Source organism: Plodia interpunctella, chromosome 22, assembly GCF_027563975.2.
Source record: "Plodia interpunctella isolate USDA-ARS_2022_Savannah chromosome 22, ilPloInte3.2, whole genome shotgun sequence".
Lineage (NCBI taxonomy): Eukaryota > Metazoa > Arthropoda > Insecta > Lepidoptera > Pyralidae > Plodia > Plodia interpunctella.
Window position 1 is genome coordinate 375537 of NC_071315.1, and position 23162 is coordinate 398698.

The window sequence follows — 23162 nt, forward strand, 5'->3', positions numbered from 1 at the left end:
CTAAATAATCACAACATGAAATATTGACATCATATGTATATTAAGAAAGTTTTAAATAAAACAAGGTAAATTATATTACTTATATATTAAATCAGTACATACCTACTTAATATTTACACCATTAAATCAATAATTTTAATACATTTTTAATAGAGATGTCAAACTTAATTAATTGCGCCAATTAGATACAAAAATATTTGTCAGGAGCCAGTATAACTACACCAGTCCAGTGATTCATCTGTGTCTTAAGTTACTAATGGCAGTGAATTTATCTATTCCAGTGAGTTTTAGCAATAGCCTAAGTTCACCAAAACCTTTGTTGACATCAAGTATAGAACATCTACCCATATGTATGTGTATGAATGTGTAATGCCTGTAAGGGTAAACTGTTGTATTGTATGGCGCAGTGGTAAGGTTCTTGCCACTGAACCGAGAGGTCCCGGGTTCGTATCGTTGAGTTAGTATCCCATAACACAAGTCTCGAACTTACTTTGGGGCTAGCTCAATCTGTGTGATTTGTCCTAATATATTTATTTATTATTTATCTATATCCAGTACTACACAGTTACTGCAATAAAGATGTTTGAGTTTCAAGTATTGAGGACATGGTAAGGTATCGTGATAAGTTTAAGTTGCTACTGAAATGTACAGTCCACAAAAATGCTAGCTAATATTCCAATTAGCAACGTTTTTGTCAGCCGCACATTATACTTACTATCACCAAATAAAAGGTGCTCTTTCTCTCAAAATTCTTAAGCCAAATTTATTCCATTCACTCTGGTTAATCCACAGTTCAATCGCGGATTCCAGACAAGACATAACGGCGGCCCCTTTCCACACAGTACTAGCCGGATCAATGTCTTTCGGTGAGGTTACAATCTCTAATTGTTCAGTCTTATATGCATATGGGATTTGAAGGGCTAATCGATTCTGAAGCCATAAATAAAGCCCGTGTACTTTAACTCCTCCGCCAACGATCAAAATGTTACTGTACATTTTCCGTTTCAATTCTTCACTCGGACAACGGTCTATGCTTTGTAGTATTGCGGCATCTAGGGCTAAGACTTGTCCAGGAGCGAAGGATACAGAGTCTGCTGGACCAGCTTCTAATGCATCAACAACAATATCTTCGTCTGGGTTTGCTGTTGGCTGTGATTCATTCACTGCTTCAAACTGTTGACTTTCATTTGCACTTGGATCAGCAGTCTCCCTTTTTCGTCCAGTTTCCCTCAAGAATTCGGCATCAAATGGGTCTTCAGGGTCACTGGGCTGCCGATTCTGAGTTTTTGTAGTCTTAGACCCAGTTATTTTAAGTAAATCTGTATAAAATAATGATAATGGTGATATAATACATTCATCTCCAACTTGTAGAGTATATTTATTAATAATATCACCCGGATGATCTACCAGGAATGTCTTTTCTTGAGGCCCACAGACATCAAGGTTGACATGGCAGAAATTCTCGTATAAATTGCGCATAAGTACAACATCTCGTGGTATATTCTCGTTCCAGGTTTTGTAAGGGAATGCACTTTTATGAAACATCCAGGATAAAGTTTGGCAAACATCTCCTGCCCCGTAATCCATGCGTAATCTTGTAGTCTTATGAGAAATTCCATCTTCAACACAGGAAATAGCAGTTTTCTGATCTCCTATATCCACAACACAAGCAGAACCAATGCCTGCTCCAAATGTTGCACCAACACTTTCTTGGACCAAAAAGCAATGGCCAAATCCCAGATCTTTTAATAATAAAGACATGAGATACTTGAAATGACTCCTTGAATATATATCGGGGATTAATAGCACACATCTATACTTTATTAACTCTATCAAAGGTATGCCTAGCTTATACTCTATTATAGAGCTCCATATTGTGTACAAATCATTTAATACTGAAGATATGGAGCCACCAACTTCAGAATGGAGATTGAAATCACCTCGTTTGTATGGAAAGTGTATGTTGTAGGGTAGTTCTGGGTCGATATCGAGCACTAGATCGCCTATGATGATGTCACATTGTACTTGAGGCCATGGTTCACCATCACTCACACTTTCTGGTAAAGATCGACGGTTAAAAGCAGCTATTTGTTGAGGAGGAGTGGCATATCTTCGCGCTCCGTTTGACTGCACACAAGTTTGGAGCGTATGGGATATCTGTAGTCTACATTCTTCCAGTTCTTCGATCAAATCTTTCGTTTTCGGCACACTGGGTGGTACGAATGGATCTCTGTATATTTTTCCTCCTGGGCCACGTTTTCGAGCAATGCAATGCAGTTGTTTCACTGGTAGGAGATCCGAAGCTCTGCCTATACGCACGTAAAGAGATCCAGGGTGAATAACTATGATTCTATTGGACGGGAACTGCTGGAAGTGCTCTGGGCCAGGATCGTACGCCGGCATGCTCATTTCATTAGCTTTTTGTATATAAAGACAAATGAATTTAATTTATCAGTCAACGGAACGGGAAGAAATTATTGAACTTCATTTAAATTGATCAATGATATTCCAATAAAAATATTTTGTTTCTCCTAGCTAACCTAACCTTAAAACGCAGAAATATGACGTTCGTTATGTCACTATCAAAGTATGACTTTGATTCAAAGAGGCAGGCAAAATAAAACAATGCACGTAGCCTATATACATTGTTTTAACCGACTAACAAAAAAGAAAACGGCGGACAGCAAATTAATATTAATACTATTTATTTTCTTGCTAATTAATAATACTAAATCCTACTTTGCCCGCGCTTTTTTAAATTATAATGTGTCTAATATTTTCATTTAAATGAACATTAACCTACGAATTTAATATAAAGTTTTTAGAATTTCTTCAGAAGATAGATTGGCCGCAAATAACGTTACAAAGAGTGGATCTTGAAGCTTTTTCTTCGAGTCGTTCGTTCTGAAAACAATTATTTAATCTAAATTTTAGAAATCATGCTTATAAGTGTGTGGAGCCCACAAACAGTTTGAGTAGAAACAACGCGACGCGACGCGCGCTCTGTTCAGCGCGCTCCCCACCACCGCGCGAGTTGTGCCGTGATGCGAATTACGTGTGCAGTATCAATATTGTACTATAAATATATGTAAATATTGTAAAATAAATTATTCTACTTCCATTCTTCTCATTGGCATTTTATTTCGAGTAGTCTAAGCACACTACAATTGGTGACCCCGAAAAAAGAAGAAATCTCATAAAAATGGAAAAGAAAGAAGAATTCTCTGACGCGTCCTCCTCTCCGGAAGCGGTTGCAAAGGAAGTATCAACTATTTCTCTACAGTCAAGAATACCGCCGTTCTGGCGAGCCCAACCTAAGCTGTGGTTCGCACAATTTGAAGCCGTGGTATCTTCATACAAGACCAGTGAAGATCAAAAATATAATCTCGCTGTCGCCGTGTTAGAGAGAACAGACATCGAACAAGTGAGCGATATCATCTGCAATCCACCATCCACTGGAAAATATCTAGCGCTGAAGAAGAGACTATTGTCGGTGTACGAAGAATCCGAGTCCAAGCAATTCCAAAAGCTGCTAGGAGGATTAGAGCTGGGAGAACAGAAACCTTCTCAACTTCTTCGTGTAATGCGAGATTTATCCGGAACAAAAGTCGCTGATGACGCCCTGAAAGTTCTGTGGATGGGACATTTGCCGTCGCAAGTACGAGCCGTGCTATCTGTCAGCACAGAATCCTCGCTCGACACTATGGCTACGATGGCAGACAAGATGATGGAGCACACAGAACAAGCGGTAGCAGAAGTCCGTGAAGATTCAACCCCTAGAAGCAGCAGCGAAACGCAAAACAACTTGCAATTTCAAGTCTTAAGCAAACAAATAGAAAAGCTTACACTTGAGATTGCCGCTCTCAAAGAAGGTCGGTCCAGATTTCGTGGTCGTCAACCCTTTAGAAACCCACGCCAGAACAGATCATCAACCAGATCGAAGTCGAGAAACGGAAGAAAACCAGGTGACCCAGAATGGGAATGCTCGTATCACTATCGCTTCGGTGATAAGGCCAGAAAATGCCAGTCACCCTGCGCTAGGCGACGGTCGGAAAACTAGAAGCAACATCGACGGTGGCGGGCGTTGGTGTTACTAAAGGGAGTAACCGCCTCTGCATCAGGGAGCTGAACACGAAAGAGCGTTTTCTCGTAGACACCGGCGCAGACATATCTGTATTAGCAGCGAAAAACAGAAACCAAACTCCGAGCAACACCTACAAGTTGTACGCAGCGAACAATACGCCGATACGAACCTACGGAGAGAAAACTATAAATCTCAACATAGGCCTTCGTCGCACATACAAATGGACATTCATCGTTGCAGACGTACAGACATCCATACTGGGCGCAGATTTCTTACGAAGTCACAAGTTACTCGTCGATCTACATCAAAAGAAGCTCATAGACAGCGTCACTGATTTGAAGATAGAAGTCATAGAAACAACAAGCAATCAGCCCACAGTATACATCATAGACCAAAATCACATATATCAAGATATCTTAAAAAAATATCCCGAAGTACTACGCCCGATGTCAGTGAAGGAACCAGCAAAACACAGCGTCACACATCACATCGAAACCGCCGGCCCCCCACTCTTCGCCCGGCCTCGACCCCTCCCACCCGACAAGTACAAAGCGGCCAAGATTGAATTTGAGAAAATGATGGAGATGGGTATTTGCCAACCATCCAAAAGTCCATGGGCGAGTCCATTACACGTCGTCACAAAGAAAAATGGCTCACTTCGTGTGTGTGGAGACTACAGAAGACTTAACGCCGTGACTGTACCCGATCGCTACCCCATACCGAGAATTCAAGACTTCACATACAGATTGCACAATAAGAAAATATTTACGAAATTAGATTTAAAAATGGCATATTATTGGATCCCAATTCGAGACGAAGATAAAGCAAAGACAGCCATCATTACACCGTTCGGACTCTTCGAATTCAACTGCATGACGTTTGGCCTACGAAACTCTAGCCAAACATTCCAAAGATTTATGCACGAGGTACTACGAGGCTTGGATGACATCGTCTACTCATTCATCGACGATTTATTAGTATTTTCAAATAATCCGGATGACCACAGAAGGCACGTAGAACTTGTCCTGGAACGCCTAAGTAAATATGGAGTATCGTTAAACATCGAGAAATGTGAATTCGGAAGAAACAAGATTGAATTCCTCGGTTACCAAGTCTCAGTGGAGGGGATAACACCGACCGAAGAGCGCACTCACGCCATCTCTAACTATCCGAAACCAAACACGGTGCAAGATCTTAGAAGATTTCTTGGCATGGTCAACTTCTATCGTGACTGCCTACCTCATCAAGCCGAACATCAACACGAATTAAACAAATACTTACATAACGCCAAGAAGAACGACAAGACACCGATAGTATGGACAACTGAAGCCGAAACAGCTTTCGATATATGCCGACAAAGCGTTCTCGAAGCTACTACGTTATCACATCCAGTACCCGGTGCACCGTTATCTTTGTTGACCGACGCGTCTGACTGCAGTTTGGGCGCAGTGCTACAGCAAAAAGAAAATGAAGTATGGAAACCACTCGCATTTTTCTCGAAGTCAATGAGCGAGACGCAACGGCGATACAGCGTGTACGATCGCGAATTACTAGCTATGTACACCGCTGTCAAACACCTACGACGTCTTATAGAGGGGAGCGAAGTGACCATTTACACCGATCACAAACCTCTAGTAAACGCCTTAACAAGACCGCCGAGCAACAGTGACACACCGAGAAGAGAGAGACAACTACATTATATCAGCCAGTTTTGTTCAAGAATCAAGTTCATACAAGGAGAAAAAAATCAAGCAGCCGATGCCATGTCACGCATAGAAGAAATAGATCTACTCACATGCATAGATTACGAAAAATTATCACAAGAACAGAAAAGAGATATCACCCTACAAGATTTGAAAAATCATCCGAAATTAACTTTTGCCGACACAATTTTGGCAGGCGTCACTCAACCTATCACGTACGAGACATCGACAGGGAAAAATCGACTGTATCTACCACAAGCTTTTCGTTATGCCGCTTTCAAAGCGCAACACGAATTAAGCCATCCAGGAATACGCACGACGAGAAGAATAATGACTTCAAAATATTTTTGGCCGTCTATAAACAAGGACGTCGGAACATGGGCCAAATCCTGCATTGGTTGTCAGCGTGCGAAGATTCATAGACATGTCGTCAGTCCCTTAGGCGAGTTTTCACCGGCAAGAAGATTTGAACATGTACATACAGACATCGTTGGACCTCTACCGATCTCGCAGGGATACCGCTACCTCGTCACAATCATCGATCGCAACACGAACTGGATGGAAGCGGTACCTGTCAAAGAAATCACCGCCGAGATTGTTGCTCAAGCAGTCTATGAAGGATGGATATCGAGATTTGGATGTCCTTTACGAATCACCACGGACCAAGGACGGCAATTCGAGTCATCATTGTTCAATGCACTAATGAAGAAATGTGGCATAAGGCGCATAAGAACTACAGCCTATCATCCTCAAGCCAACGGAAAAGTGGAAAGATTCCATCGCACATTGAAGGCGGCATTGATGGCAAGAGAGGCCAGTACAAGGTGGATAGAAGATTTACCTACAGTTTTGCTTGGCATACGCACTGCACTACGTGACGACAACACTAGTCCTGCACTGATGACGTATGGTTCTACGCTACGAGTCCCGTTCGATTTCTTTGTACCTACAAAGTCAAAGAATGAAGACGCCCAATTCATCCGCCAGTTCACAGAAACAATGTCAACTCTATCACCTGTACAGAGAATAATCGCATCGAGTAAGAACCTCTTCGTATATAAGGAATTATCAACATGCAGTCATGTATTCGTCCGCAATGACACTGTGAGAAGCCCCTTGATAGCGCCATATGACGGTCCATACAGAGTGATAGAGCGAAACAACAAATATTTCAAGATTGAATTGCCACTTCGAGCATCCAATATATCCATAGATCGACTCAAACCGGCACACATAATCAAGCAAGATGACGACGTAGCGGTAAACGCGCAACCGAGCCATCCCCACTCCTCGAAACCCGCACCAGCAACGAGTACATCTCAGCGCGCACTATCTGCTCACACGCCGAGTGCGCCGCAACCACGTATTGTCAAGCCGAGAAAACAGGAAACAACAACTATGCCGAAGATATCAAGACATGGAAGAGTAATCAAACCCTGTGTACGCTTCGCTTGAAGGGGGATAATGTGGAGCCCACAAACAGTTTGAGTAGAAACAACGCGACGCGACGCGCGCTCTGTTCAGCGCGCTCCCCACCACCGCGCGAGTTGTGCCGTGATGCGAATTACGTGTGCAGTATCAATGTTGTACTATAAATATATGTAAATATTGTAAAATAAATTATTCTACTTCCATTCTTCTCATTGGCATTTTATTTCGAGTAGTCTAAGCACACTACAAGTGCAATGTTTAATATGTAAATGATTATGTTTGGTGTTTGGAATTTGGGTTAAGTATTCGTAAGATTATTCTCATAATCTACTATACCCACTATTACAATTGTATTTTATGCAATAAAGCATAAATAAATAATCCTACTCTGTGCACAAATTTTACCCAGATCCATTCCATTTGGTAGATTTTTACGATACGCTTACAACAACGAATTAAAAAAGGAGAGACAAACAAAAAAAAAATAGAAAAATTAAAGTCGTAAAACTCATGTCAGATGCCTTGAGCCGACTTAAGTTAAAAACTGACACAATAGCAATAACACACACCAAAAGAATGAGCAGTTACTTAGGTAAATATTTTTGTAACTATACCTAGCATGGTTGCAAATTTCACTTACTTCTCCTTCAAGATCTTGACCAGCGGCCCCCACTTCTCAGGAAACTTCGTATCATTGTTCCATTTATCCTTAATTAAATCGGAAACCGATGCGTTAATGACCTTCAGAAATTCACATTTGCTAGTATAGGAGTCTAATAACAGTTGCTGGAAGATTCTCGGCACAAAGTCGTTGAGACAGCTCTGCACGCCGTAGAGAGTGCTGTTGATATCTTGTGCGTGCTGCCTCGTTTTAATTGTGACTATTGGGACTAGACTGTCTTGCATCGTTTCATTGAATCTATACGGAAAATTAAGTAGTTCTTTATTTCTCTTTAAGTTATTTAGTTCAGGGCTTACCATCATCTGTTATTGCGAGGTTAAATTGAACTGCACATTTGAATCGTACCGAAAAAGTTGATGGTAAGCCTGCTGTAATTAGGTTAGACTTTTTTCGAGGTAAAAATGGCGATTCGCTTTGCCATTCTGTCGCAGTACAACAGAGAGGGTATGTGAGGCTAGACCCACTAAAAACATCTCAAATCCAAGACTGCAAGTACGACAGAGGAACAACAAGCCATTGGGCTTGTTGTTACTCTTCTGCAGGTAATTAAGTAGGTAGGTAAGACTGTGCCAACACTGAGCCAAGAAATTGATAAAAATGTGATGGTGGCGCTAGTGTCTTAGTGTCACGTTATAGTTATATTTTGGATAGTTTTTGAGCCTAAACTTCGACTTTTTAGATCTGGACTAGATAAGGACGAGTCGAGGCTCGAGCCTTCTTTTTGTGGCTCACGAGACTTTAAAGCACTCGTTTTTCACAGCACTAACAGTGGTAAGTAGCTGACGAAAACAATTTTTTTCTACAAACATTACATTTTTGCCACAAGCTTTTATCGTCGTCATAGAGATATTGTTGCTACGCGTAACAAAAAATCATGTACGTGCTGTAAAACATTGCGGAGTTCCCTCGTCACCTGGGTGCTAATAATAATAAAAATATTTACATAGTAAGTGACGTGGAAAAATTCAACTCAATAGGATAAGCAAGATATCATTACAGACAGACAAGCATATATAGCTATATAGCTGTGTCCCATACACAGGTGAAAATAAATAAAAATATGAAGCTTACAACACAGCCTGATGCAGTATACAATGCGCGGCAGCCACCTCATCAGGTAGCTCCTTCTGACATTTGTTTACAGAGTTGAAGTGCCTGCTGTCCTGGAAGTTCTTGATTACCTCGTGGAAACTCTCCCTTATCTCCTTCAATCGTTCCACCGGATCTTTCAGACAGTGCTCTGTTATTTCCACCATCTGGATTTTTGTAAACACATTTTCAATAAAACCGGCAAACACATTTTTGCTACAAACTTGTGTTGTCGTTGTTGAAGTCGTAATCCTAGTGACCTAACATTCGGAACGACGTCATTTAACACGTTACAAAAAAATGTTATGTCCGCACAGTGAGTCATTGAGGAGTTCCCTCGTCGGGAGACGATCCTGGGTGCACCATCAGATCATCAGAATAATACATTGTCCCATGACAAGGATACTGAAGCGATGTCGTGGATAATGCACCAAGATTGGATCCCAACGAGGAACTCCTCAACGTTTTACAGGACGTGTTTTTTGTCAGGCGTTCAATGCCTCAGATCTCTAACGACAATAAAAGCTTGTGGTAAAAATTACATTTTTGTAAAATTATTTGCTTGTAAAATAGGCTCACCTCTTCCAAAGCAATGACGTAATTGGTGAAATCATAAAAATATTTAATCTTGTAATACTTTATGACGGCACTCCTCAAATCCCTGGCCATTTGGTCGTTCATCATTGTGACCAGGTCCACAAACGTGTCTATGGTCAAGAGCGATCTGGTTTTCGTCCGGCCATAGCTTTCCCGGCCTTGGTTGAACAGCTTTTGGGCTAGGCTGTACGCTTCTGACACTAAGTAGTAATTTTTATCTGTCGCTTGTAGTAACTGGTTCGTGCCCTGGTGTACCAACGAAAACGTTCAAGTTATTTTAGTACTACTAGAAACTCGGACTCACGCGACGAGGGTTCCATATTTTTTACTAAACTACCAATCACCACTCCAATGGTGCCATTGTAATTATACTTATCTGGTATTTATCCTACAATCTGATTTCTATTTAAATTATTATTATTTATTTCCATGTCTTTACACAATTTTACAGCAGTATGTATAATAATAATAAAAGCCTTTATTCACTGACCACAATATTTACATAGATAGTGTGAGAAAACATATATATATATATATATATATATATATATATATATATATATATATATATATATATATATATATATATATATATATATATATCGATAAAAATCGGCTTAGTGTTTTAGCCGTTTAAGCAGACAGACAAAAGACTTTCGCATGTATAATATTAGGGGGATAAAAGCTTATTGATTGGCATAATATAGACAATGTAGATACATACATAGCTATCTCTCTATTTATAACCGAAGAGCATGTATGATGAGAGCAATGAGTATAGAAGAAGCATGGAATTAGTGGGTACTCCGAAGTACTTATACTAAATCCATGACAGGAAGCAAGTGAGATTTGTCAGAATTGTGGCAAGCGCATGAAATTAGTAGGTACGTAGTACTTATAAAATCTATGGGCAGGCGGGAATCGCTAGTCTTTCTTAGTCTTTAGTCTCCATGAGAGAAACAGGGGTAATAATAAGTATATATAAAAATACATACCTCTTTAACGAACACAAAACAAAATAAAACAGCCGAGAAACTGCGAAGTTTTACTATAAGACTCATTTCTTAAATAAAAAAAAAAAAATTAATTAAAAATAGTTCAATCTAGATGAGGTAAAACTGAAGTTGTTTCGTTTATTAACCCTTGTTCAACGACCGCAAATTGTGTTTCGTTACATTGTGTGACGACAATAATATATAACTTATCATAGAGTTAAAAAATGGAGGTGACATGTAACGTGAGAATCTTCACAATAAAACATTATTGAATTGAAAGACTATATTTGCAATCAGTCATATTGGTTACAAAGATAATGTAGAGGGAGGGACCATAGATTATATAAATTAAGAACATAAAGCTCGCCACTACTTATACTTTACATGACATTTGGCAAATAAAGTGCTTGAATGAAAAGTGTTATCACTACATAGTATTAAACAAAGTCGCCTCCCGCGGTCTGTCCCTATTAAGGTATGTGTCTTTAAATCTACGCAATGGATTTTAATAAGGGTTTTTTTAACATATAGTGTGATTCCTGAGGAAGGTTTAAGGTGATAATTTATTACGGTTTTCCCCGAGCGAAGCCGGGAAGGGCCGTTAGTTTATGTATAGATTTCAAAACCGATGAAAAAACATATCTAAATCAAAATTGTGGGCAAACACAAAGAAAGAAACGACATATCTGTGAATACTCGATTACTTAGAGTTACTTACTCAGTTGACGCAAATAAACTTTTTATCTACTTTGGACAAAAAAACATTCATCTCCTTACATTTCTACCTCCGTGTTCCACTACCGTACACAAACTTTTTATGCGTTTTCGATTAGGAAAATATTATTGTTGAATGCATCAGTTGATTTAATACCTTTAGTAAGTTGTATAAGAGATTGACTTACACATGTCAATGAGTTTTAAGAAGTACTGACATTATAAAATACTTTTATGTCCATATTAAATATAAATATATTAGGACAAATCACACAGATTGAACTAGCCCCAAAGTAAGTTCGGGACTTGTGTTATGGGATACTAACTCAACGATACTATATACTATATATAGATAAACATCCAAGAACCGGGTCAATCAGAAAAAGATCATTTTCCATCATCACCCGACCGGGGATCGAACCCGGGACCTCTCGGTTCAGAGGCAAGCACTTTACCACTGCGCCATCGAGGTCGTCATAATACGGCACAAAACGTGTGTCTTAAATACTTTTATCTTAATATTAAAAATAATTGATTGAAATAAAAAAAAGTTAATTGCAAATAGGTATTTTATTTATTATAATATATGTACATAACATTAAAAAGTGTATATAGTCTTAAATAAGTGTTACAACCTAATTAAATACATGTTAAGGTTATTTAAAAAGTTTTCATTATGTTTAATCAAATTGTATCGAATACTTAAATAACATAAAAAAGTGGTCTTCATCGAGAATCAAATTTAGCTCTTCTATGCCTTACAAAATGATTTCCATGATAACAAAAAAAGAAAGAATGTCACGGTTCGTTACCAATACTTCCCTAATATTAATAATAATTTTATTATATCCTTTATTCAGTTGGAAAATGTTAGTTGCTACGTTCTGCTAATGCTCTCACAGCGACCGGCGGCGAATCAAGCTATTGAATGAATGACGGAATTCCTAGGATTTTCAGTTCGGACTCCATTTCGAATTGTTTCCTTCCTTGTGAAAATATATAACTAATTGCTGATTCTGTTACCTATTAAAAGAAATTGTATTAATTTTATGTGTTACCCCGTGTACAGGGGTTTCTTCTGCTGAGCAAGACGTCCTATTACCGAGAATTTATTTTATCGGCTGACTTTTTGGAGGATAAGAAAACCCTGTGCGGTCAACTTGTACGCCGAGCCATTCCACTGGGGATCATCGCTCCAAGGACAGTGTGGTTCGAATTATATTAACAATAGGTAGCGTCGCGGTGCGATATGAACTCATTCATGGGGCTTAAATTATAAAGGTTAAGCAATAATTTAAAACTGACAACACTAGTTTTAATGTTTTCTTTGAAGAACTCCTCTAAGGAAAATCTGTACATGACACTTCCAGTCAGTTGACAAAAACAAATGACAGTTCATACAATTTTATATCTTCGTAGTATATGTAACTTTTTATTTTTATCTATAAACTTTATTGCACACAATTAAAAAAAAAAAACAAATTGTGGACATAATGCGATATGGTCTCTGCCAGATATTATGGCTGTATGGGCTTAAATCCCTTTGCCTTGCCATACAGATAATCTAAACAAAAAAGTCTCTGCCAGTCAATCATAAGACCAAACCAAGGAACTTATATGCTAACTGGAATGATTACGAATAAATGTCAATATAATGACATTGAAAACTAGACCTATTTGCTTTGCTATAAAGATCACATTTCCACAATGTCCGCGTGCCAACACCTAGAGTTCCTCAAATTGGGCACAAAATATGCAGCCATCTCTTTCTGGCAACCTGTTATTGTCGTATGCAAGAAAAAAAGGTCTACAAATTTTAGACCCAAGTTCAGGAACGGCTTTACTTATTCATAAGCATTCTAGTTTAGGATTATAAATTATTTGGACCAAACATATCTCAAAATGCGTAAACTAAGCTTTTACGCGATCAATCAAATGGCCTAATGCCATTTGATTGAATTCTTAATTAAAATGTAAGCTTTTTAAATAACCCTATATTGTGAGATATTCTAAAGATACAATTCAACATTAACAGCCTACAATGTGATAAACTTTTGAGCACATCATATACCTGAAAAAATAACATTTTTATCTATAATTATAAAATCGAAAGGGTGAAATTAATCATTGTGGCATAACATTTCTGTGTACTATTTGAAGATCAAACGAAGCGATTTACCATCACCCACACTGTATCATTTTTTGAATGATAAAAAATAATAATAACCGGACCCTTAAATACTACGAAATGACTAAGTAAACAAAATTGAGCATTGAGCAATTGAGCATCTTTAAACTAACTACATATATATATATATATATATATATATATATATATGACATATATGCCATATATGCAATGGTAAAGAGAAACGTCTACCTGTACTACTACACATACTCAAATTAATAGAAAAACGTTTTTCCTAACCCCTAAATATTATCTTAATATTTTTATTACGGTATTGACAGAAAGTCGTTGTGGGCGTTTCATTCCACGTAATGACCACGACCATGAGGAACTACGACTGTGAAACTGATTTCATTCATTCATATAGCGCAATATAACTGACCGTTTACAGGTCGCCATAGTTGAACAAAAATTGAGCTAAACACTCACCATAGTTGAACAAAAATTGAGCTAAACTCTCACCATAGTTGAACAGAAATTGAGCTAAACACTCACCATAGTTGAACAAAAATTGAGCTAAACTCTCACCATAGTTGAACAGAAATTGAGCTAAACACTCACCATAGAATCAGTCCTTGTGCAGAAACTTGTTGAAGGCGGTGTAGGATGTCTCCAGGTCGAACACCAGCTGGCGCACCTGGCTCTCCGACAGCTCGTCCGACGCGGACATTTCCGACAGCTTGTCCAGCCATTCTTGCACCTGACACGAATATTATAAACTAATTATAAGACTTAAATTATAGACTGCGCTAAGTTCATTTTAACGTTTTAGGTTATAACCTGTAAGATATATGATAATAAATGAATAAATAATAAAGAATATTTACTTTTATGTACTTTTTATGCATCCGTGCTAATATTATGAACAGAAAAGATTAACCCCCGACGCAAAAAGTGGTGGGGTGTTATAAGTTTGAGTGCCAAGTGTCTGTCTGTGTACGAGGCACCGTAGCTCATCAACGGGTGAACCGATTTGGATGCTTGGTGGATTTTTTTATTTGATAGCTTATTTTTATGCGGTCGTTCTTAGATATGTTTGATCAAAATCGGTTCAGCCGTTCAAAAGTTGTAGCGAAACGAAATGAAAGTTGGGGCTTTTTTATATTGTCTAATAAATAAACTTGTTGTTTGTAACGAATAAACTCAAAAACTAGTTATGATATTTTTAGCACAACACTTTTGTTAGTAACATAGACTCCTTTTTTCATTATGGTTTTACCGCAGCGAATCCGGGGCGAACTGCTAGTCCTAATAAAATTATAAATGTGTGTACGTTTGTTACTCTTTTACGCAAAATCTACTGGATTGTTATGAAATTTAGTACATGGGTAGAATATAACCTGGAATAACACATAGGGAAATTCACACACATACACACAAATTCCCACGGAAGAGAAGCCTAGTTAGCCTAGTAGAAGAATAGTTATCTCACTTTAAGTGAAATTTAAATTTGGGTTTAAAGATATTGATTTCTCCTAAAGAATTATATAATTCACTTGGTATGAGAACTAAGCGTCCTCATATTGAGGGATTATTATCAGAGGCATTGGAATGTGACTCTCTTATGAGAAATCTTTAAACTTAACCTATGAGAAAGGTTTCCAATTTTCCATTATGCCAGAAGGATAAATCTATATAATATAAAGGAACAAGCGTTTTTTAAAAGCTTTCATATAACTTTTACTAATCAACGCCCAGCTTAAACCATAGAAGCTATAAACGCGTAATTTGGGCAGTAGCTTTAGGTTATTACGTACTGCTCAGATAAGGAATTTTCGAAATTCGACCCCTAAAGGGGTAAATATAGGGGGTAAACTTTGTATGAAAAATAACGAAAATCTTTACTGATCTACATGAAACTTGGCACAAATGCAATGCAACAAAAATAACGAAACCCGTGCTTAAGGATTATTTAAAATTTGACCTTATAGGGTAGTTAAATGAGGGTGAAAAGAAATAACGAATAATCCCATTCAAAATGTCGTCAACTAAAGATATGAGTAGACAGCTCAGCGGTAAACACCATTGAATTCACGTTGTCACTGTTGATGGTTCGAATCCTGAACTTGAATGGTTTTGTATTAAATCTGATTATCTATATGGTGATTTCTGTGAAAGTTTTATTATGGTTTTACCCGAGCGAAGTCCGGCCCGACTGCAAGTAGATAGATAAATGGACATTTTTAATAATGATGTAAATTCGTCCTCTTAATTTGAATATATATATATATATATATATATATATATATATATATATATATATATATGACCTATATTTGTTAATTGACGTCCTTGGAGAAAACGCTGCGGTGAAGTTTGTTGCGCCGCTTCTTCTTCACCTGCGCTTTGGAAGTCGGCAGTAGATTTAGTTTAAGTAATTTTTTGACGTCAATAAGTGATGTATATCATCCTAAATTGAGTAAAGGATTTAGAATTTGAATAAAAGGCTGACCTTGAGCTTGCCCTCGAAGTCGTGCGGCAACATGAGCAGGCGGTCCATGGTGTCGCGCAGGTCGCGCAGCTCCGGCTGGATCATGTCCATCGCGCGGAACTCCAGCCGCAGTTTGTCCATCAGCGTTATGAACAGCTGATCGGAAAATATATGCATTACAGTGGCCCGTATTTATACTTCATATTATAACAGCAGAAGTATGTTTGTTTGTTTGTTTGTTACCACTTCACCCTCTATCTGTTCAAATAATGATCTTGAAATTTTGGATGCATGTAGTTATCTTGTACTAGCTTTTGGCCGCGGCTTCGTCCGCGTGATTTCCCACGGGACTAGTTATTTTTCCGGGATGAATGGTATCCTATGTCCTTCTCTGCACTTCAAACTATATACATATGTGTGCAAAATTTCAAGAGTGTAAATAGGTAACAAACTTACGTTCAAATTTGATAATATTATTTGGGATTTCACATCACACACACAGTTTACATATTGAAAATGCAAACTAATATTATAAATGCGAAAGTAAGTTTGTTACCTCTTCACGCATTATCTACTGGACCGCTTGTTATGAAATTGATTGATAATAACCTGGAACAACACATAGGGTACTTTTTATCCCCAAATTCCCACGGGAGCGAAGCCCCGGGACGCAGCTAGTAGTACATAAATCGTCATACATTTATCCAGGAGGTAAAACAACTACATTATTGTTCTAAAATCTAAATAATATCATATAGAACATTTATTGAGGATATGTGTCACGTCACACACTACAGTGACTTAAATTAAAAAAAAAACTCATCTGAGTGTTTTCCAGGTTTCATCCCCAGGCGTAAAGCGTTGGAGTGCAACAGGGAGAAAGTTGGAGATCCCCACTTCTCCCGGTCTTCGCCATCCTTAGATATCCTCATATTGAGAACATGTGTAGAATTTGTCCTAATATATTTATTTATTTATTTTTATTATTATCATGTCACCTGCGTCTTTGTATAGGCAAGAAATTGTATGGAAACGTTCTTAAAAGATTGCTCTTTTGACCCACGGGAATATTTTGTTAAAACACTTACAGAAACTATTTCAGCAATGTACTTGTTGGTGTTTCCTTTGTCGTCCTTGATGAGGTTGGGTTTGTTCTCCTTTATCCGCTCCAGCGCTGCCAGGCAGTCCAACTGGGATGAATAAAATGTAAGACTTTATCAAATCTTCTTCAGAAGCCTTTCTATACCTACTAGACGGCTTCAATAACTATGCCTGTAATTTGTATTTTTACTGAATAAATTGTTATTATGAAGGCGCTTTGCCATTCGATATTGACCATTATATAATTACATAGTATAAAACATGTAAGCTTAGATTCTGTCCATGTAAGCTAAGATTTTTAAAACTATGCAACGGATTTTTCAATAGAGAGTGATTTTGGAGGAAGGTTTATATCTATGTCCCGTATGAAGCCGGGGCCGGGTTTATTATATTATATTCGTATTTATAGATATATGTATACGCAAACAGTTTCCGCGACACCGCCCAGATCTTAGCCGAGTGACATGCAAAGGTGAGTAAGTGACTCACTGGAGACAAACTCACCCTAAACTTGTCGACAAAAGCCTCGATAGTGGGGAACTCGTCCCCCTGCACCTGCTTGAAGGCGACGCGGTACTGCACCAGCAGCCGGCTGCACGCGGCCGTGTACTCCTGCGCGCGCACGCAGTCGCGCATGTACGCCTTCTCCAGGTGCTGCAGGGTGCTCACCACGGCGAACAGTTCCGCCATGTTGTCATACCTGAAGAACATTATAAAAAAATATGTACATATATTATGGACTTTATGCCATATGGCATTAAATAAATAAATAAAACTATATTAGGACAAATCACACAGATTGAGCTAGCCCCAAAGTAAGTTCGAGACTTGTGTTATGGGATACTAACTCAACAATACTATATTTTGTAACATATATAGATAAACATCCAAGACCCAGGCCAATAAAAAAAAAGATCATGACCTGACCGGGGATCGAACCCTGTCACACAGGGATCACTCACTTCAGAGGCAAGCACTTTACCACTGCACCACCGAGGTTGTCATTATCTAATGATCAACCTGAAACTGAATTAGCTTATAACCAATGAGCTGTTGCCCATGGTTTTGGCTTGGGGTAGTTTATGTTAGGCCACAAGTCATTATAAGTGTTACAAATTTCATCACAATAATGAAAACAGACTTTTGCAATTATAATATTATTTATTGAATAGTAGTCGTTAGTAGTTCTTCTAACATCAAGATAATCATCTTTCCTGTAGGCGTCGAAATTTGGGAAATTAATGTCGCGGTGCAAACGGGGACACTCTTTTTGGAATCGCACTTGAGTCCACATTGTTAGACCGGATGATAATTGCAATTTCCTAGAACACTTAACTGGAAGAGCTTTATGTATTTGAGTCCGACATGGTATAAGCTTGTGGCCGCTTGGGAGGGCACTCACCGCACCCGGCGGCTTCTCTTTGCAGCATGTCAATGCAACACGACTAAAGCGACTAGCGAAACAGCTATTCAAAATGTTCATCATTGATTTATATGACTACTAAATGATTCGTTAATCATATGACTATTGATACTACATATTTATTGAGTCATATTTTCGATTTTATGTCAAATAATCAATCGATACAGCATAGCATTTACAGCTAATGCATATATTGACTATAGAACTTTCAACAAAACCTGATAGAGGCATCTTTGAAAGACTAAAGGTCTGAATAGACCATTACAACTTTCAGTTCATAAAGTCACTTCAGACATTCAGAACTTAACCAGTCGACCATGCGGAATCAAGACAACAGATAAACAATTGTTTGACCTTAGGATCCCAAAGAGAGCAGGCTGTTTGTCCCGAGATGGTTACAAAATCTATTTGAGTTCAGAAAAGTAAAATTAAGATTTCATGCTTGGCTGCAACTTGCCGAAGGCAGAGCAGTATGGAAGACAAAAGCCAGTTATGTAAAATTAAGTGGCAAAAATAGCGTATCTGAATTGCACTACAATAATATTGTCATAGGTGCAGATACATTTAAACAACAGCTAAGGTAAACATGATGCAATGATATTTTCGAAAATTACTTCTGATTTAATACAGAGAGAAAATTGATCTGTAAAGTTTGTCTAATAATAAATTATTACCAAATCATTATATATAAAGATGAATCATCTAAATTGGTTGTAAAAGAGTCATATTGATTGTAAAATGTTGTGGTACTCACTTTTCTCTCTCCCTAGCATTCCTGTACAACTTAACTTCTTCATATAATTCTGGTCTAGTGTCTGAAAATGATTAAATGTTTATAAATAGTGTATAGCAAAGACTGAGATTTCGTGACTATAGTGAAGGTCTTACCCTGCATTTTGTATGGTATTTATTGACTACACCAAATGAAATGTATGTGCTTATATTGAGCAAGTTTAAACTAACACTGCAATTAACTTCACTATATACTAAAACGACGAAAACTATTTTATTTGCTATTTTTATGAAATAAAAAAAGATCAACAAAACACCATTTTCATCGTAGGTACTTAGAACATTAGATTTCATCGGAAACGGAATGTCAATGTCAGTGTCACACAGATCGCAATTTTTAACATAGAGCAATTTTTACCGTTTTAATTTACCTATAAGTTGTAGGTATGTAGTCTTTTGCTTTACAAAAATAAGATTATTTTGGGACTTTTTTGCTACAGTCATTTATTCATATAGCTTATGAAGTAGGTACCTACCTATTTTTTTACCCGCTGCCGTGGGTACATGATTATTTTACAATTTATTATCTGTTGTAACTGCCATCTGTCAAAATGTCGAGATGACGTAATCTTCAAATATGGCGGATGACGCGCGCCCTCCGTCCCTGTCGCCTTCGCCCAGTTGCTTTGGTTGAGGCGTTCAACTGCCACTTGTCTCGAATGATTTCATCTTGCAATGAATGAAAACTGTTGTAGATAGTCGGTGTGCAAATAATTTATACTATAAACTTATCGCCGGAACTAATTAGAAGTGAGAACCGTGTGTTGGAAAGGTTGATCCGTGGTGGCAGTGTTTTTACCAGTTCTCCCTTTTTGTGTGACCATACAGTGTTTACTTGCTGGAAACAATAACTATTGTGAGGAGTCGAGCTCCTCGGCTTTACAATTCATCGTTTGATGGGATCTTGTTGATCAACAGGTAAGAATAATTGTGGGAAATTACTTTCTAGTAAACGTATTTTCGCGGTTAGTAATTTCGCGAACTTGTAAGTCAAGTTTTTCGTCTTTACACCGGAATGGAAAGCATGCGAAATCTATTGAAATACTGTGAAAAAGGTTGTATTATATTCAGCTTAGATTTGTGAGTTGTATTTCATGGTAATTCCTATTGGAATTCGTTAGGAATAGCGGGGAAGGGGCGGGGAGTGCATTTCTGGGCGCGGCGTTTCCGACCCACTTTTGGTTGATAAGTAGGCAATGGCTGGTGCACAGGTAGTTTCACGTAGTCCATTACATCCATCCATTGTGGTCAGGTTTTGTGACGGACACGTAGATACTGTGCGGCGTTTCACGATGTTGTAATACTACTAAAATTACCGGTTGTTACACGCGGCGAATTTATGCAAATGATGTCTTATTTATTCCACTCTTGGCATTACTGTTCACTCGTAAAATTTCTAATTCAATAGACTCATTCATTACAATAGAATCTGACTTATGTGAGATATTACAACCAAATTAATATCATTTTGTGGTAGAATATTTAATTCTTTTCACATTTTTTTTTTCTTAATTAGATAAAGTATTTAAATATTTCATATGAAACTGTAATGTTCTAAGTTATAAAAGAAAACATGATAAGTTGTGAGGTGACTGAACTTCCATCTCAGGTACAGACAGGTACAATACAGCCTCATTTGTTAAAAAGTCTATGGTAGGGCCCAAAATTGAATTTGACTAATATATTATATACTATTTGTCTAGTATATTATGAAAAATCAAGCGGTGCTTAAGACCCCTGTCAGTGATTGTAAGATTCCAGGTTGAATTTGACTCATGCCACATGTTTACAATTTCATTAGTGTTAGTTTATCTAATTTCACTTACTTCCAGTGAGGGAAAACATGGGGAAATTGTACACTGGTTGACTATGTATTACTCTAGTATACATTGCCACTGTAGGCAACTTGAATAAAATCTGACAACAGTATTAGGAATAATAAACTCCATAAGAAGAATGACAGTTTAAGGTTGAATGACAATTCTTAAGGTTATCTAGCTATCTCAAAATAACCACAGATAAAGCCCCGAGCACACTTATATATTCAAATACTGGCTGTTCGTAGGATCTACCAAGCTTTTGCATGTCTAGACACTATCAATTCAATCGTTAATCTTAATCACCAATTGCTATGCAGTGCTTAGGACATAATTAAATCACACCTTATTACGATAATTAGCCAGTTATTGTTGAATCATTCATCTTACTAAGTTTCTACAAACTTTTAATAAACATTTGAATAATTTTTATCTGTGTTACTACGAGTTCATGGTCCAAAAATGGGGGAACCGATCATCTGTCTGGTGTTTGTCCTGACAAACCCAACAAGGAGATAATAATAAAGTTCAATGATTATTTTTTTAATTTATATTGAGTGAGATGACACCACTTGAGTGGATATTGGATTCACTAACTTTGAATGCAGTATGAACAAATATAAATAGTTAATACCACCTATATACTTTTGGCAGACTCTTCTCCAAGCTTTGGCTGTTGCAACATACTTAACTCTAGTTTTTCCTTGTAAATAATAGGACTAATATATATATACAATGTTAGTGCTTTCACGTCAGCATCTGTCTGAGTCCGGTGATAGTGTGTACTCGGCATATCCTACCTACTAATATTTTGTGCCGGCTATACATTTTAAAGTACTTTGACGTTTTCAGCATACATTGGTGGTTTTTCATTGTGGTAAATAAAATAATTCATACATAGTAAACAATGTTCATGCATTCGCATCGGCATTCGACGATAGTTTGTAGCCAGCGTTATGCACATTATAAAAAAAAATAAGCATGATATCAGCTGGCCTCGACCTTCCATCACTAGATGTCGCTCAGTGACATCACCGAACGGGTCGCGGTGATGTCATCATCTGATGGCACCTACTATCGGCGAAATCAATTGCTGACGTGAATCAATATTGCGGAGTTTATATGTGAGTTCTTTAATACCGCAAGGAAAAACCGGCAATGTACGTTGAAGCCACTAAGTTAGCCGATAGTCTGTTGCTGGCTTGATGCGATTGTATAACCTCATCAATAGGTGAGTGAGTTTGAAGGGCGTGCAGCCTAACGCTCTCGCTCGGACTGCAACCGTAGCGGGTAAGCATCTCTTGCAATGATCAGTTATGGGACGGGTGATCAAAAACTGGTGCCTAATACCACATCGACATGTGCCGTAATCAAAATATTTTGTCAATAGTTAGCTAGTAAAACGGTTAGGTAGGTAACTGCAGGATTTTTGGGTTATTCACATAATAACATTTGGTCATATGAGTGGTTGACTCGATTTTTTAGGGTAGACTTTTTAGGCAACGACCCTGATTGCACCATCAGGTCATGCTTATCATAGTAACATAGGAACTCAAGCGACACATAACATTTCATGATCTTTGATTATTCCTTCGTGGGGAGCCATCAGTCAGGCAAATTTTGTAAAATGTATAGCAAAATGGTCAAACGTAAGTCGGATGGTCAGTAGTTGGAATTCTTAAACACAAAACGTGACCAGAATATCTGTTTACTTCGAGTATCGATGCCATTTAGGTCATTTTAAAAAAATGTTTAACCTTTTGACACAGGTAGGTTGTGACGGACAGCCACCGATGTCCTCATCGGCCAAATTCAGATGAAAATCACCTCTATTACCGTGGCGTAACGTCTATGCAGGGAAACTTGACAAGTGGACTGTACCATCATAGTCATACACATTATCACATTTTTGCAACAACTTTGTCTAAACCAATGAGCTATATTTGGCAATGACTCACAAATAACCACTTGTTTTCGATTCCTTATCGTTTAATGACATAGCTCCAATACTTAAGTATTTTTTTTATGTTATTTGCTTTTATTCATTCAATTTCTGACTTTTGCAATGTATTAGATCATGTGTGTAACATAGTTGTAAGGGTTCCAGGTTGAAAA

The 23162-nt window shown here is 37.9% G+C and overlaps 4 protein-coding genes across 10 annotated transcripts in view; 1 reads left to right on the plus strand and 3 right to left on the minus strand.

Moving 5' to 3' along the window:
- Positions 1 to 70: 70 nt before the first annotated feature.
- On the minus strand, positions 71 to 2415 carry Arp8 (Actin-related protein 8). The gene has a single exon (XM_053762068.2). It carries the CDS (start codon positions 2407 to 2409, stop codon positions 718 to 720), a length of 1692 nt encoding a protein of 563 aa, XP_053618043.1. The 5' UTR covers positions 2410 to 2415; the 3' UTR covers positions 71 to 717.
- A 349-nt stretch (positions 2416 to 2764) lies between these two features.
- Positions 2765 to 10780, minus strand: LOC128679679 (uncharacterized). Its single transcript, XM_053762070.2, has 5 exons — positions 10582 to 10780; positions 9569 to 9832; positions 8972 to 9156; positions 7859 to 8137; positions 2765 to 2904 (listed from the first exon to the last, which is right to left on the minus strand). Exons 1-5 carry the CDS (start codon positions 10645 to 10647, stop codon positions 2808 to 2810), a joined length of 891 nt encoding a protein of 296 aa, XP_053618045.1. The 5' UTR covers positions 10648 to 10780; the 3' UTR covers positions 2765 to 2807.
- Positions 10781 to 11846: 1066 nt separating this feature from the next.
- Positions 11847 to 19540, minus strand: Vps28 (Vacuolar protein sorting 28). Its single transcript, XM_053762673.1, has 7 exons — positions 19327 to 19540; positions 19193 to 19253; positions 17520 to 17715; positions 17003 to 17104; positions 15936 to 16070; positions 14045 to 14183; positions 11847 to 13366 (listed from the first exon to the last, which is right to left on the minus strand). The coding sequence occupies exons 1-6, from the start codon at positions 19331 to 19333 to the stop codon at positions 14052 to 14054; spliced, it is 633 nt and encodes a 210-aa protein (XP_053618648.1). The 5' UTR covers positions 19334 to 19540; the 3' UTR covers positions 11847 to 13366; positions 14045 to 14051.
- Positions 19541 to 19814: 274 nt separating this feature from the next.
- Positions 19815 to 23162, plus strand: part of LOC128680008 (protein 4.1 homolog) — a 79647-nt gene continuing 76299 nt past the window's right edge. For 4 of the 7 annotated variants that reach the window (XM_053762651.2, XM_053762650.2, XM_053762655.2 and 1 more), the window contains exon 1: positions 19819 to 20148. The gene's annotated coding sequence lies outside the window, so the exon portion shown is untranslated. Of the gene's footprint in view, positions 20149 to 23162 lie in introns of all 7 variants that reach the window. The other 3 variants (XM_053762654.1, XM_053762656.2, XM_053762653.1) reach the window with 3 other exon arrangements.

Coding starts and splice junctions, on each gene's coding strand:
- LOC128679679 (XM_053762070.2), bottom strand. CDS start 10,647: ATGAGTCTTATAGTAAAACTTCGCAGTTTCTCGGCTGTTTTATTTTGT. Junction 9,833..10,581: donor GTTTTGTGTTCGTTAAAGAG/GTATGTATTTTT, acceptor TTGGTACACCAG/GGCACGAACCAGTTACTACA. Junction 8,138..8,971: donor ATACTGCATCAGGCTGTGTT/GTAAGCTTCATA, acceptor TTTTCCGTATAG/ATTCAATGAAACGATGCAAG.
- Vps28 (XM_053762673.1), bottom strand. Junction 17,105..17,519: donor CTTTTGTCGACAAGTTTAGG/GTGAGTTTGTCT, acceptor TATTCATCCCAG/TTGGACTGCCTGGCAGCGCT. Junction 14,184..15,935: donor ACTTCGAGGGCAAGCTCAAG/GTCAGCCTTTTA, acceptor TATTCGTGTCAG/GTGCAAGAATGGCTGGACAA.
- Arp8 (XM_053762068.2), bottom strand. CDS start 2,409: ATGAGCATGCCGGCGTACGATCCTGGCCCAGAGCACTTCCAGCAGTTC.